Source organism: Rutilus rutilus, assembly GCF_951802725.1.
Source record: "Rutilus rutilus genome assembly, chromosome: 17".
NCBI classification, from domain to species: Eukaryota; Metazoa; Chordata; class Actinopteri; order Cypriniformes; family Leuciscidae; genus Rutilus; species Rutilus rutilus.
The window spans coordinates 4,678,199-4,693,315 of record NC_140230.1 but is presented as its reverse complement, the minus strand read 5'-3'; the positions used below and the strand labels follow the sequence as shown (position 1 = coordinate 4,693,315).

Here is a 15,117-nt window from a genome sequence, read left to right as displayed (position 1 = left end):
TCAGTTGGTGGGTGTTGGGGAATGACTGTGCTCCTCTTCCTCCACTTTGAGACCCGCAGATGTTCCCTGAGAGCCCTGTGGCGACTGCTGGGCTTTGGCGGGACAGTTGGCAACCATGTGCGCGACACTTTGGCAGAAATGGCATCTTTTGGGTTGGGGAGGCAATTTGCACTCTTTGGCATGATGGTCCAGACCGCCGCAATTGTAACACCTGTGGAAAAATTGTAATCGCAAATGTATTAGTGATTAAAAACAATCCCCATAAGAATAATTCTAATTAAAGGGTTAGTTCACCCAAAAAATTACATTTCTGTCAGTAATTACTCGCCCTCGTGTCGTTCCAAACCTGTAAGACCTTTATTCATCTTCGGAACACAAATTAAGATATTTTTGATGAAATACGCTAGCTTTCTGACAGCATTTTATTGACAGCAACATTATTTCAAATTTCAAGGCCCAGAAAGGTAGTAAAGACATCGTTAAAATAGTCCATGTGACTCCAGTGGTTCGACTATTTTAACGATGTCTTTACTACCTTTCTGGGCCTTGAAATTTGCAGTGACATTGCTGTGTGTGGAGGGATCGGAAACCTCTCAGATTTCATCAAAAATATCCTAATTTGTGTTCCGAAGATGAATGAAGGTCTTACGGGTTTGGAACGACATGAGAGTAATTAATGACAGAAATTACATTTTTGGGTGAACTAACCCTTTGGGCCCTATCTTGCACCCAGCGCAATTGACTTTGCACACCGACGCATGTATCATTCCTATTTTGCACCCGCGCACAGCAGACTTTTCCCTCCACAGACGCACGTCGGTAAATTAGGGAATGAACTTGCGCTCCCGGGGGGCGGTTCAGCGAAAAGAGGAGGCGTGTTCCGGCGCAAACGTTCCCTGGTGCTATTTTGCAGTTTCAGAAAACAATTCCGCCACAGACCAGGAAAAACCTCGTCTAAAGTGAGTGGCGCGTTATTCAGATGTTATTTAGTTACGCCCAAACCACACCTATGAATAATGAAGCTACTTCAGACCAACCCATTTTAGATTTGCGTCGGGCCGGTATAATAGCAACAGCGCCGGAGATCCGCCCACAAAGTTACTTGCGTTTCAGATCGTTAAAATAGGGCCCTTTAACTGAAAGTGACTTACAGAATTACAAAGCCCTAAAGGGACATGGTGGCGGGAAAGAAAATTTGGGATAGAGGAAAAAGTAAAAACGCAAAACATTTGATTTCTTTGCGAGCGAACGCAGAATTTCTAGGGAACACAAAACAACCGCGAGAGAACGCAAAAGCATTGACGTAATTTTCATCACCATGTCCGTTACTTTAAGGGCTCCGTAATTTATTGAACAGTTTGGGGCATATAAAATAGTTAGTGAGTGTGTTTACATGTACAACAAACTGCTGGTGACCTTCAAAAAGGCAAATGCCTTTCTAAAATTTTCATTTTCATGAGATATTGATTTTTGTGTGTGTGTGGCTTTTATGGCTTATATTCATATAGCATGATATAGTGAGAAACACCTACGTTTTATTCAGAGGCTCAAACAGCAAAAAATACGTAATTTGGTGCAATTGCTCTATATCTGACAATAATATGTCGTAGTAAGATAATATCTAAACGCTTAGTTTTAAATCAAAGATCTGTAGTTTTATATAATATAACGCAATACAATGCAACGATGATTGAGAGATGAACTAATAAACTTTCCCCAAAAGCCTGATGGAGCGTCTTTAATGCATTTTAACATGATATAATAAATGATGTATGGATAATCAAGTAAGCCTACAGTACGTTGCTTCAGTCCAGTAAGTGTTCATCTTGACATATTACTAACAATATATAAGTTATTCTTACTGTACGTTTACTTTATAAAAATCAGAAAGGATTTCACAGCAAAAAGACCTGACGTTTTTACAATTATCCTATAAAGTATGGACTATCAATCAGACAAAAGGCATGTAGTATATTTAGAGGCCTTTGCGTATCAAATATGAGGGTTAAAGTTCGCTGAGCTGTGCGAGCACATATTCCAAATTTCCAATGAAAATAAAACGTGGCTCTTTTACTCTAATAAAGTGTATTGTGAAAGTGTTCAATTCATGGCCAGGCTGTCAGAGTTGACACAAGGAGCTCCCGGTGGCATATGGGTGGTTGGTTTGGGCTGGTTTGGGTCATTGATGTCCACTCAGCTGAGGTCATGTGGGCGACTGACCGCAGGGCACAGGGGGTTTTACAGGCACTGACCCGAGGCCTTCATCAGCACAGTGTGGCACGGGCCGACAGCCGGCACCGCGTGCAGAAGCCAATGACGGCCTTTGTTCGGGAAAAGCTGCAGCAGCAACCTATGAACTATGACCTTTTGCAGCCCTAACCCCCAAACACCCCACCCAGTCCCTAAACACATGCAGTTTCCATGGCGATGCTGACCCCTGACCCCTCTCGGGCACCTTCATCTGTTATCAATTAAATAAACTGCGGCGTCTTCTCCACATCCTGAGGTCGAAGCAGGAACTGAGTGTGTATGACATTCACACTTCATTCTGGCTTGTGAAAAACAAGTGTGATTAATTGTAATGAAAGTGCACTTGTAATCTTCAAATCTTGTAATAATTGTGTAATTGTAGTAATACTTCAAACCTTTCTCTCTCTCTCTCTCTCTCTCTCTATATATATAGTAAATACAATTATTTTGATGTGTTGACTCACATACTAAAGCACATGTAAAGTACTTGATTATAATTTTATCTGTAGTGTGTTTAATATTAAATTTAAAGTTTATATATTTTAAATGTATCGAGCTGCCACTTCCTCATTAAAAATATACTGTACGTCATACAACTTTCAAAAGAAATTACATTAAAGTATATTTTAGTTTACCATAAATGCTTGTCAGTAGTACATTCACTTTAACCATATTTTTAAAGACAATAGAAATAATTAGATGTACTTAAGTCCTACTTAAGAGGGTCAAAAAAGCACTTAATATAAATATAAACTACAATATATTTTCACTTGATTTTAAATAACATGCAATTAAGTGTCTAAAAAAAATCCATTCAGTTCACACTTAAGTATATTCTTTTAAAGTATATTGTTTCTGCAATAAGCACTCTTTTTAAAAGTATTTTTTCACAAGGCCTGCTTCAGTAAAACATGGAGGCTAGTCCACTGAGCTGATGAATAATCATGATGGACAGATGTTAGACCTTCTTAAAGGGGCAACGCGCTCCAGGGACGTATCGAACGCAAGACCGTTATAAAGATCTGTCGACGCAGAGTCTTTCACAATAATCAGAATGGACTGACCGCTGGGCCAAATCATACATCTATAACATCCATCTGGAATAAATCCCTCGCTTTATCTATGCAAATGGAATGACTAATAATTCTGAGGCATAATTCTTTTGCAAATTAAATTGAAAACTGGGTGATCATCCTTGTAGCTAAAATTGAAAGTTGCATTTTTTTTTTTTAACAACCTCAGGATTGGGGGATTTCCATCAGGTATAAATGCATCAGTGACCAGGCGTTTTAACCAGTTATTGATCCGGGTCACATCGACGGCCCTAACCGAGGGCAGAGGTGGGGAAGGGGGGAGATTACCGAAACACATTTTAGGAGAGATCACAGAGAGGGACTTCAGGCTCTCCCTTATGAGCTGTTAAAACAAACACACACACTATAGCACTACTCACTGAAGTGAAGTGACAACAGGCAAACGTTACCTAAAGGATTAGCTATTTCTACCTGTAATATAACATAGTGACAGTGTTTTTACACGTGCAACAAATGCTGAAAAATATAAAAAAATCAGGTCAATGTAAAAATGTTCCTTTCCATGAGATTTAATTTTTGCTTTTTTCTATTTTAACAGTTTCATTAATTGCATGTGCACATCAAATATGCTGGCAGGGTAGCAATAAAAGGATTCGACGTCAAAGCCAAACCAGCTAGTGGAAAATATTTACGGCCCTGAAATGCCTTCCAAAATGAAGCAGGGTTTGACAGTTAATGCAAGTCTTAAGGTGTGGTCACATATCTGAATTTTAGCAAAGTTTTGCAGTCAAACCGGTCCACTGTCAATATTGTAGCGATGTATGAAGCACAGCTCGCACAAAAGGTCACTGCCAAACCAAGCTAATTTTGCCAAATTGAGTGATTAACTTTCTCATTGCGAAATCTTTCACTCTAAAGGTACTGATATACTTTATGGCCTTGTTTACACTGCAGGTCTTGATGCCCAATTCTGATTTGTTACCTTTATCCGATTTTTTGACCGTCCGTTTACACGGTCTTTCAACTGTGACCCATATCCGATTCATGTGTTTACACTTGCCATACTATCTGAAACATCGCGCATGCTTAAAGGGTTAAATTCTCTTGCACAGATGGACGAACGCGAAATATGCTTGACCCTAGCTCTATAGGCCTTTGCAAAGTTTTGCCTGTTTACATGACAGTCGCATTGGCACATATCCGATTTATATCTGATTTATTTCCACAAATGAACGAGGCCTGAAACCGATCTCAAAACATCCGAATGCATGCGTTTTGTTCCTGTTTACACTGTCATAGGACAAATCCGATCTGTGTCACATATGAGCAAAAAATCAGAATTGGGTCACATATCACTGACAGTGTAAACGAGGCCTAAGTGAAATCGAAGACCGAACATGTGTGGTATAATTTTAAGCAAAATACTGCCAAAACAAAGCTTGTTTTGTGTTTGTTTCGGGAGTTATGAACAGCTTGCCAGAGCAAACTTTCCAGAAAGGTTCATTACTTTTTTTTAAGTTTCTGTACCTGAAAATGTTACATTTTCACTGATATCTAAAATGTTGGTGCCATAACTGCCTGTTTTTGCAAAAACAGTGTAATGGCTGGTAAATTTTTGTTTTAGGCCCTGAATTCACTGGAGAGCCGCTTTAAAATAGAAACTGAATCTGTACTTCTAATTGAAAGAGACACTGACACTGTTTTTCATGTTTAACACTGTAAAGCTGCTTGATTTGAAGCGATCTACAGTATAACGTGCTGTATAAATAAACGTGACGTGTCTTGACTACTGAATTGCAGATGTGGTGCAAACATATCCACATCACTGTGATCAGATGCTTTCTGAACTGCTGTTTTCTCACCGTTTTCTGCACCATTCAGGGGTAAACAAGATACTAAAGTATACCTTTTAAAATGGCTTTTGTATCACTTTCTTCTGAGACTCAAACCAGGCATCCAAATGGCACAAGACTTAAAATAAAGCCACTGGATTTTTGTTGATAAGAAAGACCCATGTTTCTCAGTAAAGCCCCTTTCACACGGAGATTCCGGAAAATACACGGATAATGTGTCCCGGAATCGTTTGATTTTGGTTCATTCACACTGCCAGTGATTTTCCGGAATCTGTGAGTGCGTTCACACACATCCCGTAAAGATCCCGTAAAGACACGTGACGTCAGGATGTGTTGTAGAAAGGCCAGTCTAATCTTCCACTACCGCTCTTTCCATTGTAGTCGTGCACTTGGCGGATTTTTTAACGCAGTGTCTTAAGTTTACTAATGAAGAAACCACGCTCGAGCATTGTTTTCCGGATTCGGTCGTACACTAACACATCGCGTACCGTTCCACGAAGCTGGCGAGCGATCTCAGCTTCAGTGCGGACAGTAAGGAGCTCCTGGTCTCGGCTTCATTCTAGTTTGCATACATTTTTTCGTTCTTTCTTTGTTGATGACGAACACAAACTTTCTTCTAAGAGCAACAAAATACCCCTTACGGCATTGGTTACGCGTTCCGGGACTGATCCCGGCAATGTTACTAGGTCCCTAACCTGGCATCGATCCCGGCATCAATCCCGGGACGTGTTTGCGTTCACACAGAAGGCACTCTAGCAATTTTACGGCAATTTCCCGGGATCAACGTGCTGTGTGAAAGGGGCTTCACAAAGAGGATATGGCCCTTTTGCTCACTGCCCCAGCTGTACAAAGACTGTTTGAAGCTAAATATTTGAATGGTCATATTGTAGCTCTGAGACGACTCACCTGTCTCCTTTGGCTCGGCGCTTCGGGACGCTCTTGCCTTTGGGTCTCCTCTCACTGCCCACACAGTGAGCTCCTCCAGGACCCGTCACCCGCAGAGACTCGAGACCCTTGGAGGACTTCTTGAACGTGAACTCGACCGCCTCGCCCTCCTTCAGACTGCGGAAACCCTCCATGTGCAGTTTACTCTGAGAAAAGCAGCAAAACATTCTCAGCACTGCCACTACACCAAATCCACATTCATTTAGAAACTGAATTAATTACATGCAGAAGGCAAGAGATTGCTGTAAGGTTGGAAACGTCTGGTTTCAGCACTGTGTTTGCGTTTATGTAAAGGACAGTATTTAAGCACAAAGACCCAGAGAGGACTGCATCCATGAGGTCACTGAGGTGGTCAGGACCTCGCTATTTTTCTGAGGTGTACATAATAAATGTTGTGAAATAATTGCCGAATATCGCATTAACACTACTTTAGTGCTGCAAGGATATTGCACAGCACCAAGATCACCAAGAACACCACTTAACAATGCCAAAATATTGTAACTTTCTGGTTTGCTGTGATTTGGTATCAACACTAAGGTTTGCACTGGGAAGATTTGGGATTTGCATTCTTGGACATTGATTCCTACCTATAGTGTGGTCAATGAACTTTCAACGTCATTATCCTTGTCATCGTCGTCTTCGTCGTTATCATCAATCAAAAACAGATAAGACTTTCATTTCTATGTTGCTGGTTCTTGAGTGGTAAAACATGTAAGATCTTTTGTGTGTCTATGAAAGGGTTTTTGAACGATAAAAAGATGCACTGAATGAGAAGTATTTATTGTTTTCTGCATATCACAGACTTGTTAAGGTTGGTAATAAACACTTCCAGAGTACCTTAAACAACATATAGTGATTCCCACCCTGTAAAAACAGATTTATAACTAATTCTTTTGTGAGAAGGAAGCAGTTATAATATTTTAGATGACCAATCAAATCAAAGTAGACAGGCGCAAATTCCAGGGCAACCCGACGCTTCAGTAAATGGTCATAAAGTGCGATAAAATGTATGTGGCTAAACTAAACATTTCATATTTGACAGCTGATTTAGGATGGAGATGGCAAACTAAAAAACGTTTGTCTAATTTGCCCTTTTGAATTGAAAAAAAGATGTATAATTTACATGATTCATGTAATGTAATAATTAGTAACTGTCAATGTGAGGGGACAAGAAACATGAACAAAACCGTGTTCATCATGTTAGGCATAAGATTAATAATTTTATAATTTTATAAACTTATTTACCTATAGTGTTCATAGCCTTCAGTAAATTAACTTGGCTAAGAAAATGATTCATAAAACATATAAATATCAGTTTACCTTCTTCACTGACACAAACAAAAATGAAAAGACTATCAGTCAAAGCTCAGTTTTAGGAGGGAATGAGATTTGGCAAGATAATGAGACTGAGAGACAAAAAGAAAGAGTAGTGGAAATTAGGAGAGAGCATGTATTGACAAATAATCTACTGCCCACTGACGTGCTTTTAAAGCTATTTCTTTTAATCATTTTTTTGTCTTTCAAACGTCTTGAAATGCACATGTAGATCAGAAAAATCTACATTATTTTGGGGGAGCCCCCGAACCCCCCTAACTAGCCCAAATTTGGGACCGCAGTGATTTTAGAACGGCCCTGTGCGTATCTATACGTGTGATTGTGTGATGTGCATTCTTATGGGATATGAAAGAGAAAGCGACTGATTTATGTGTGAAAAGCCCATGCTTCACCATCCCCCGACCCAGGTTACAGCATTCCTGATACACACACACACATCCCCCCACAGCACACACACATCTCACTCACTGACTGCTGGGAAGGATGCTGTGGCAGGGGTCCACAAAAATTCTTCAAATGGTTGCTTGGCTTGAGGTTATGAATGAGCTCTTGGCAAAGTGTAAATGTAGAACCTGAACTAATTATTTAAAGTCCCCCCGTGGTGAAAATCAAGCTTTTAATGTTGTTTATGTGTCTATATGGTGTTTTTAATATGCTTTAAGACAAACCATGTGTAAATTCATCAGTCGACAGCATTGCTGAGTATTTTCTCCTTAAAACTGCAGTGAACCAAAGACAGTCTCAAAAACACGCTTTGAAATCGCTGGTGTTTCTGACGTCACAAACTACCTTGTAACCAATCAGATCAACGTGTGATCGTCATCGAGTGGATCTCTGAGCTGAGTGAGTGAGTGGAGGCGGGGCTCATTTGCATATTCATTGAACCGCGTATACTAAATGAGGCAAGGGTGTAGAGTTATATTCAAGCTATTTTTACAACGTTTTAAATATGTCATTTTGGTGATCAAAGATGAGTTTTTATAGGCCAAATCCTGGAAACGGCTTCGCATCTTAACACTTCCGCTTCCATCGTCCTGAAGTCAATGGGTTAAGGTCTGTGGTGAACACAAGCTCAAGATATTTTCACGCTTTATTCTACGACATTAAATACATCAGTAATACCCTCTTGTGATTATTTTTAATCTTTTACTTGTCTATCGTGTCTAAATGGACTATGAGGCTGTCAGGGACATTAAACGTCATCGTGAAATGAGTTTATAGCCTTTATGTTTAGCTTTTTACTTATGTATTCAGGCTTCAAAATCCAAATAAATTTGCTCTTTTGCAAAGATTACCATGATGAACAAAACATGTAAGAATAAAACTTTTGTTGGTCACAGAGCTTATTTTCTGCAACAATTCATAAGCAAATGGAAAAATCCTATTGTTTTTTATTAAAGTCCCCCTGTACTCAATCATTTTATTTCTTAAAAACTCATCTCTGATCACCAAAATGACATATTTAAATGTTTTTTTGCTTGAAAAAAATTCTTCATGCCTTAAAATATCTTGAATGTACTCGACACCCTTGCTTCATTTAGTATACGCGTTTCTATGAATATGCAAATGAGCCCCGCCTCCACTCACTCACTCAGCTCAGAGATCCACTGGTTGACGATCACACGTTGATCTGATTGGTAGTTTGTGACGTCAGAAACACCAGCGATTTCAACACCGTGTTTTTGAGACTGTCTTTGGTTCACTGCAGTTTTAAGGGGAAAATACTCAGCAATGGTGTCGACTTATGAATTTACACATGGTTTGTCTTAAAGCATATTAAAAACACCACACAGACATACAAACAACCACAGGACTTTAAGGGAACCAGGGTGATGCAAGCTTATGAGTTGGCCTAAAAAAAATATGTCATCGCTGCAGCGCACTATAGTTCAGCCATCATTTACACACGCTCATTGGATGCCTTACTCTCTTTGATGGTAAATAAAAAATAATAATTCTTAAAGTCGATGTGAATGGAAATTCACCCTTTCTATTTTTTCTATACATGTTCTTATTCTTATTGTCAATTGTCAAAGTGGCTTGAGAAGGTTTAGAATACATTGCAAGAGTAGTATGGACCACTTTTATGTTCTTTGAAGCTTGAAAGCCTATTGTCGTCGCATTCAACAAAGCGAGCAGCGCAGTCCTCAAACAATTCACCTTTTGTGTTCAGTGAAATAAAGAAAATCATACATTTAGAACAACATGAGGTCATACAAGTCATATTCATAGATAACCTTGTAGTTTATTAGAAGTACAAGATATAATAAATCTACCGTCTGCACAGAATGGCATAGGCATCTATTCATGCATTAAAACAAATGCATTGCTGTTCTTCTTAATGTTGCCTTTCAGATTCTTCTGCCACCAACCAATGGCAGCAATGTTTTATCATACAGTAAATGCTTTACACAACTGCAGACCTTATCGTGTTGATAAGCACAACGAGCAGAAGTAGAAGAACAGCTTCTAGTATCTCATGAAAATTCTGCCGGTCATATTTTACAAAAAAATATATATATTGCATATGACCAGTGAGGTTGTTAGCATTATTTTCATGACTGTGAAATGCATCTTATCTCCCTCTTCCAACTGTCAATAGCTTACAGTTATGCAAAAACAAAAAAACATATTCTCATTACCATAATTCAGAAATTATTACATACGTTTGTAAAGTAATATTAGGTGTCCTGAAATGAATTGATACTCATTTGAATTAAATCATCTTAAAAGCCATTGTGTCAGGACAGGATGGTTTTTATTATTGTATTACAGTAATGAGAGTGAGCTTTTTTATATTATACTAAGAGAGAATTTAACGACAAAATGCATACAATTTTTATTTTCAGCAGGAAAGATAAAAACATTCAAGCTTCAAATTGGCATAATCGGTTTGTCTATTCCTGGTTAACAAAAGTGTTATTTTCCATGAAGCCCCAAACAAATAAAAAGCATGGCCACCGAGCACAAGCATTATATCAGTTAGAGTTTATGCAGCTTAGTTAATTTAGCTGAGAATTAAGAAACCATCAACGTATTCTAGTTCTCTTGGATATAGGATTTAAGAAATAAGGCAGATAATTCAGCACATTAAACACCGTCAGTGGATCATTTGGCCTCAGATGACTAGTATTACAGGTCTTCTTATTGATGTGATGTAAACGGCCCCACGACGATCAGTAGTAGTGTTTGTTTTGAGGAAACACTGTTGGTTACAACTATGTTGTGGCAGATGCGGTGTTCCCTTTCAAGTACGTCCATTGTGTGTGGGTCAAAGTGACCGTTAACGTATTTCCCTAGACACGTGTGACCCCCAACCCCCAATTTCCCTTCCTCCCACTGACATCTCACTGACTCGCTTTAAAGCCCTTCCTACAGTAAAAACCCTAAGAAGAGAGCATGCCGACAGGATCTGTACTGTATGGACATGGATGATCCATTAGGTGATGGACAGATCACAAGCAAGCAGGTTTTGACATAATAAGAAGCAAAACGCCACAGATACAGAAAGGATCCGTCACGCTCTTCTTCTTTTGTTTGCGCTCACAAAGACCAGCAGCGGAGTTAATGTTGTGTAGCTGAGGCCAAACGTGTGTGCAGCACGTGTGTGTGGATCATCAGTGAATCTGCCCACTGTCGCCTTTGGCTTGCTTAGTTGGGCTTTAAAAGACAACTAACATTCAGTGATATTATCGTGTTGACCGCACTGACACTATTGGTTGAGAACAAAACTTGAGCTGAATAATGCCACTATCGTCTTCTGTAGAGCTGATTATTGCGGAATTGAACTTGTTTCATAATTGGATAACTTTCCACCATTATTGAACTAAACTGAATCAACACTGAACTGACCTGAGCTGAAAATGACACTATTGTGTTTTTAGAGCTGCTTTACAGCAGAATTGAATGGTCTTGTATTTGATGAAGTTTGCATAATCATTATTTTCCTGTTTATTACTGTGAAGATGCTTTGAAACAATCTGATCTCTGGGATTTAACCATATAGGGCCTTTAAAATGATGATGCCAAAAGAAATGTTTGTTAAAAAGCAAAATATACAAGACTATTAAGATATCTTTTTTATACCCCTTGAGTTATAGGCATGCAAACTTGGGGACTCGGTCAGCGTTGGCATATAATGCAAAAAAGATTGCTAAAGTCAACATATTTTCACAACTAATAGACCTACCAATTTCTGTGTAATTATAATATAATGATGCTGCCATCTTTTTAAAGTCCTTTAAATGGAGAGTTCACCCAAAAATGAAAATTCTGTCATCATTTACTCACTCCCAAGTTGTTCCAAACCTGTATGAGTTTCTTTGTTCTGCTGAACACAAAGGAAGATATTTGGAAGAATGTTTGTAACCAAACAGATCTCGGTCCCCACTGACTACCATAGTATATTTTTTTCCTACTATGGTAGTCAGTGGGGACCGAGATCTGTTTAATTACAAACATTCTTCCAAATATCTTCCTTTGTGTTCAGCAGAACAAAGAAACTCATACAGGTTTGGAACAACTTGAGGGTGAGTAAATGATGACAGAATTTTCATTTTGGGGTGAACTATCCCTTTTAGGTGAACTAAATCTCAGGTGAAAAGTGTCATTTTTACCCCCTCTACAAAATAGTTGATTACTCAGTCAATATACATCCATTACATTTAATATTTTGACTTTCATCACTATTTATAATATAAAAAATATTAACAACATCTAAAATTTGATTTGACATGGAAAAACCCTATATAAATAAAGGTGACTTGATTTGTTGGGTACTTTGTCCATGTTTATTTCATGTTTTCAAATATTTCTAATGAGTTTATACTCTGTGAAACAAATGTCCATTTAACCTCAATTTTGCATGTGTGTAATATCATTAAGTTGTATTCTGTAAATAAAGGTATTATATCAAACATCTGTCTTGGCCATTGAAAAGCCCAGTCAACCCCTCGACAGATCCTCAGTTTGCTCACTGACAGGCATGTACAGTACTACTCTTAATCTGCTGTTCATTGGGATTGTGATATGCTAAATGTGCCAAATAATACTAAATGAAGTTGCACGTTCCTGGTCTGTATGAAGTCACAGCAGCTCTCGGGACACAAATGGCCACCCAGTTGGTCACTCATTCAAAGGGGCTCCTAAATGTTTCTCCACATATCTGTGGCTAATGACTTTATGACAGGAAGCAAGATTAAAGGGGTCATCCTTGAAAGTGCTCTTGCTGACAGGCCAGACTATTGTTTTAAGACATGACACTTACATGGGAAATGAGAGGTGAGAGAGAAATACTAACCATACAAGGGTGGATCAATGCAATTACTGCAGAAGTTCAGATTCTTTGGGCAGTGAATCTGTTTGCCTAGTGTTTGGACAATCAGGAGTGATTGGATTTGCCATTTAAAAGCAGACTGAGCCATTTTAGATTTCAGATGTTAGCTTTTCAAAGCATAAAAGGTAATACAACACCCATTGAAATAGAGCTGCAGGGATGACGTATATTTTTTTAGGCCAAAGCCCAGAAAAGAAACACATTTTACCACTTCCGCTTTTTGTTGAGGGAACCAGGGTGATGCGAACTAATGGGTTGGTCTATAACATTATTATTGGGACCTAAAGATTATTATCTATTTGATCTAGCTGATTTAAAACTAAATAACCTGTTGTGCATATGTTTCTCAGCACTTACCTGATGGACAAACACGTCAACTGGAGTTTCTAAAGGCACACCGTCTCGTCTGGTCATAGATAGGAATCCAAAACCCATCCGAACATTGAACCACTTGCATACACCCACACCATGAAAGGACTTAGGGTCTTCCTCGGCGGCCTGCCCCTCCTCCTCCTCGGTTTTCGTACACCCTCCTGCAAAACCATTTACATTTACCATCAGAGGGGAAATAAATGCATGCGGACATGCGTGTGCATGTGAAATTTCTAAATTCGAATATAAGAGTATAAAACAATTGCCCCAAATGACTTAGAAACCATCAGTGGTTGTATTAAAAAAAAGAATGACAAATTATTTTAGGCCTGGTTTCACAGACAGAGCTTAGATTAAGCCAGGATTAGGCCTTTGTTCAATTAGGGCATTTCAGTAGAAAAAAAAGAAAACATTAATGGTGTGCATTTTGACACGAAACAATGGCAGTGACATATTTTAAGACTGCTTTCAGTTAAAACAGCTCAAACATCCATTTTAGTCTGGGTCATATTTGCACGTTTACGATTAAAGTGGTGTAAACTGTATAGCATGAAACACATTTTTATTTAAGCAGAATAACAATGTAGTATTATTACTATATATACAGTATATATATACACAGTATATATTCTCGTATTTTTATATAGCCGTTTTGACTTTTCTTCATTCCCAGGATATGAATTCTTGATATCAACAATTAAATTCTTCATATCTGAAATTGTATTTTCACTAGTTAAATGTCACCATAGGCTGCCATTCAAATTCAATTGTTGATGTCAAGAATTGATTTTCTACTATTCTTATTTTTGTACATATCAGAAATACAATTTCTTACTAATAAAAATCATAATTTTTTAGGTTAACAGTGCAAATGTCTATTCTTGATATCAATAATTGAATTGCAACTATTACATTTTTTTTCATTTTTGATATCAATAATTCGATTTTCATTAATCCAAATGTTAATTTCTGATATCATGGATGTGATTGTTACTACTAAGAAAGCCATTTTAAATATCTGAAATTACTCTATTTATTGATATCAGAAATACATTTTCAGATATTAGAAATAACAAGTTTAACATGCTGAACATTGTTACATAGTATACAGTCCAGATAAAACGAATTAACATTTCAACTAGTGAAAATTGAGTTCTTGATATTATTTTTGTTTAGGCAAACAACATATTATTGGTCTATATCAATTAAAAAAATCTATTACTTTAATAATGGTCTCTTGGTCTCTTATAGGTGTTTCTCTCAAAAGTGATGGAGACTTTCCAAATGTGCGCTAACATGGTGAAACCCGACGAAGAAAACCCTCTCGCCCTGTTCGCTACTTCACCTGGATAGTCCTGTTGTAAATCCGAACCCATGGTGAGCGGAATGAAATCCTTCCCTTCTGCGACCAGCACGGGCCTTAAACCTTCCTCAAGTCTCATGTAAAACACACTCTCACAACTCAAGAAGAAACGGGAGCAAAACAAAGAGGAGCTCCACGACAACCTCACTTACACGAGTACACGAGGGAAACCACACGGAAACATGAAAGACAATGCAGGGACCCCCAGCCCCCCACGTCCCCTAAACAAGCAACACCTTGGTGTACCTTGATGAAGAGGGCCAGAACCGCGAAATTAAAATGTCATACCCTCTGCCATGGGCTCCACTCTGTGCCTGTTGAGTTCGGGATGTTTGCGTTAAATCTCGTTTCTCCAGGTGATCTCTCAGGATCGGTCACTGCTCTGTACTGATGCTTCTCATACTAGACCCTCTCTCTCTCTCTCTCTCTCTCTCTCTCTCTCTCTCTCTCTCTCTCTCTCTCTCTCCAGTTTCGGTCAAGTCCACGTGATTCCCAATCACTCTCCCCTCCAGGATGACCAACACATTCCTCAATGGATCCCCCCCCCCCCCCCCCCCCCCCCCCCACCTCCCACCTCAAGCCAAAACAGACCAATCACACAGAGAGAGTCCGGCCCCCAACTCGTCCACA

General features: G+C 38.8%; 1 protein-coding gene across 1 annotated transcript; it reads right to left on the bottom strand.

Moving 5' to 3' along the window:
• lin28aa (lin-28 homolog Aa) lies at window positions 1–14,566 on the bottom strand (the record flags this gene model as incomplete). Its single annotated transcript, XM_084385700.1, has 4 exons — window positions 1–211; window positions 6,044–6,228; window positions 13,110–13,285; window positions 14,470–14,566. The coding sequence occupies 4 exons, from the start codon at window positions 14,564–14,566 to the stop codon at window positions 1–3; spliced, it is 669 nt and encodes a 222-aa protein (XP_084241826.1).
• Between the last annotated feature and the right edge of the window lie 551 nt (window positions 14,567–15,117).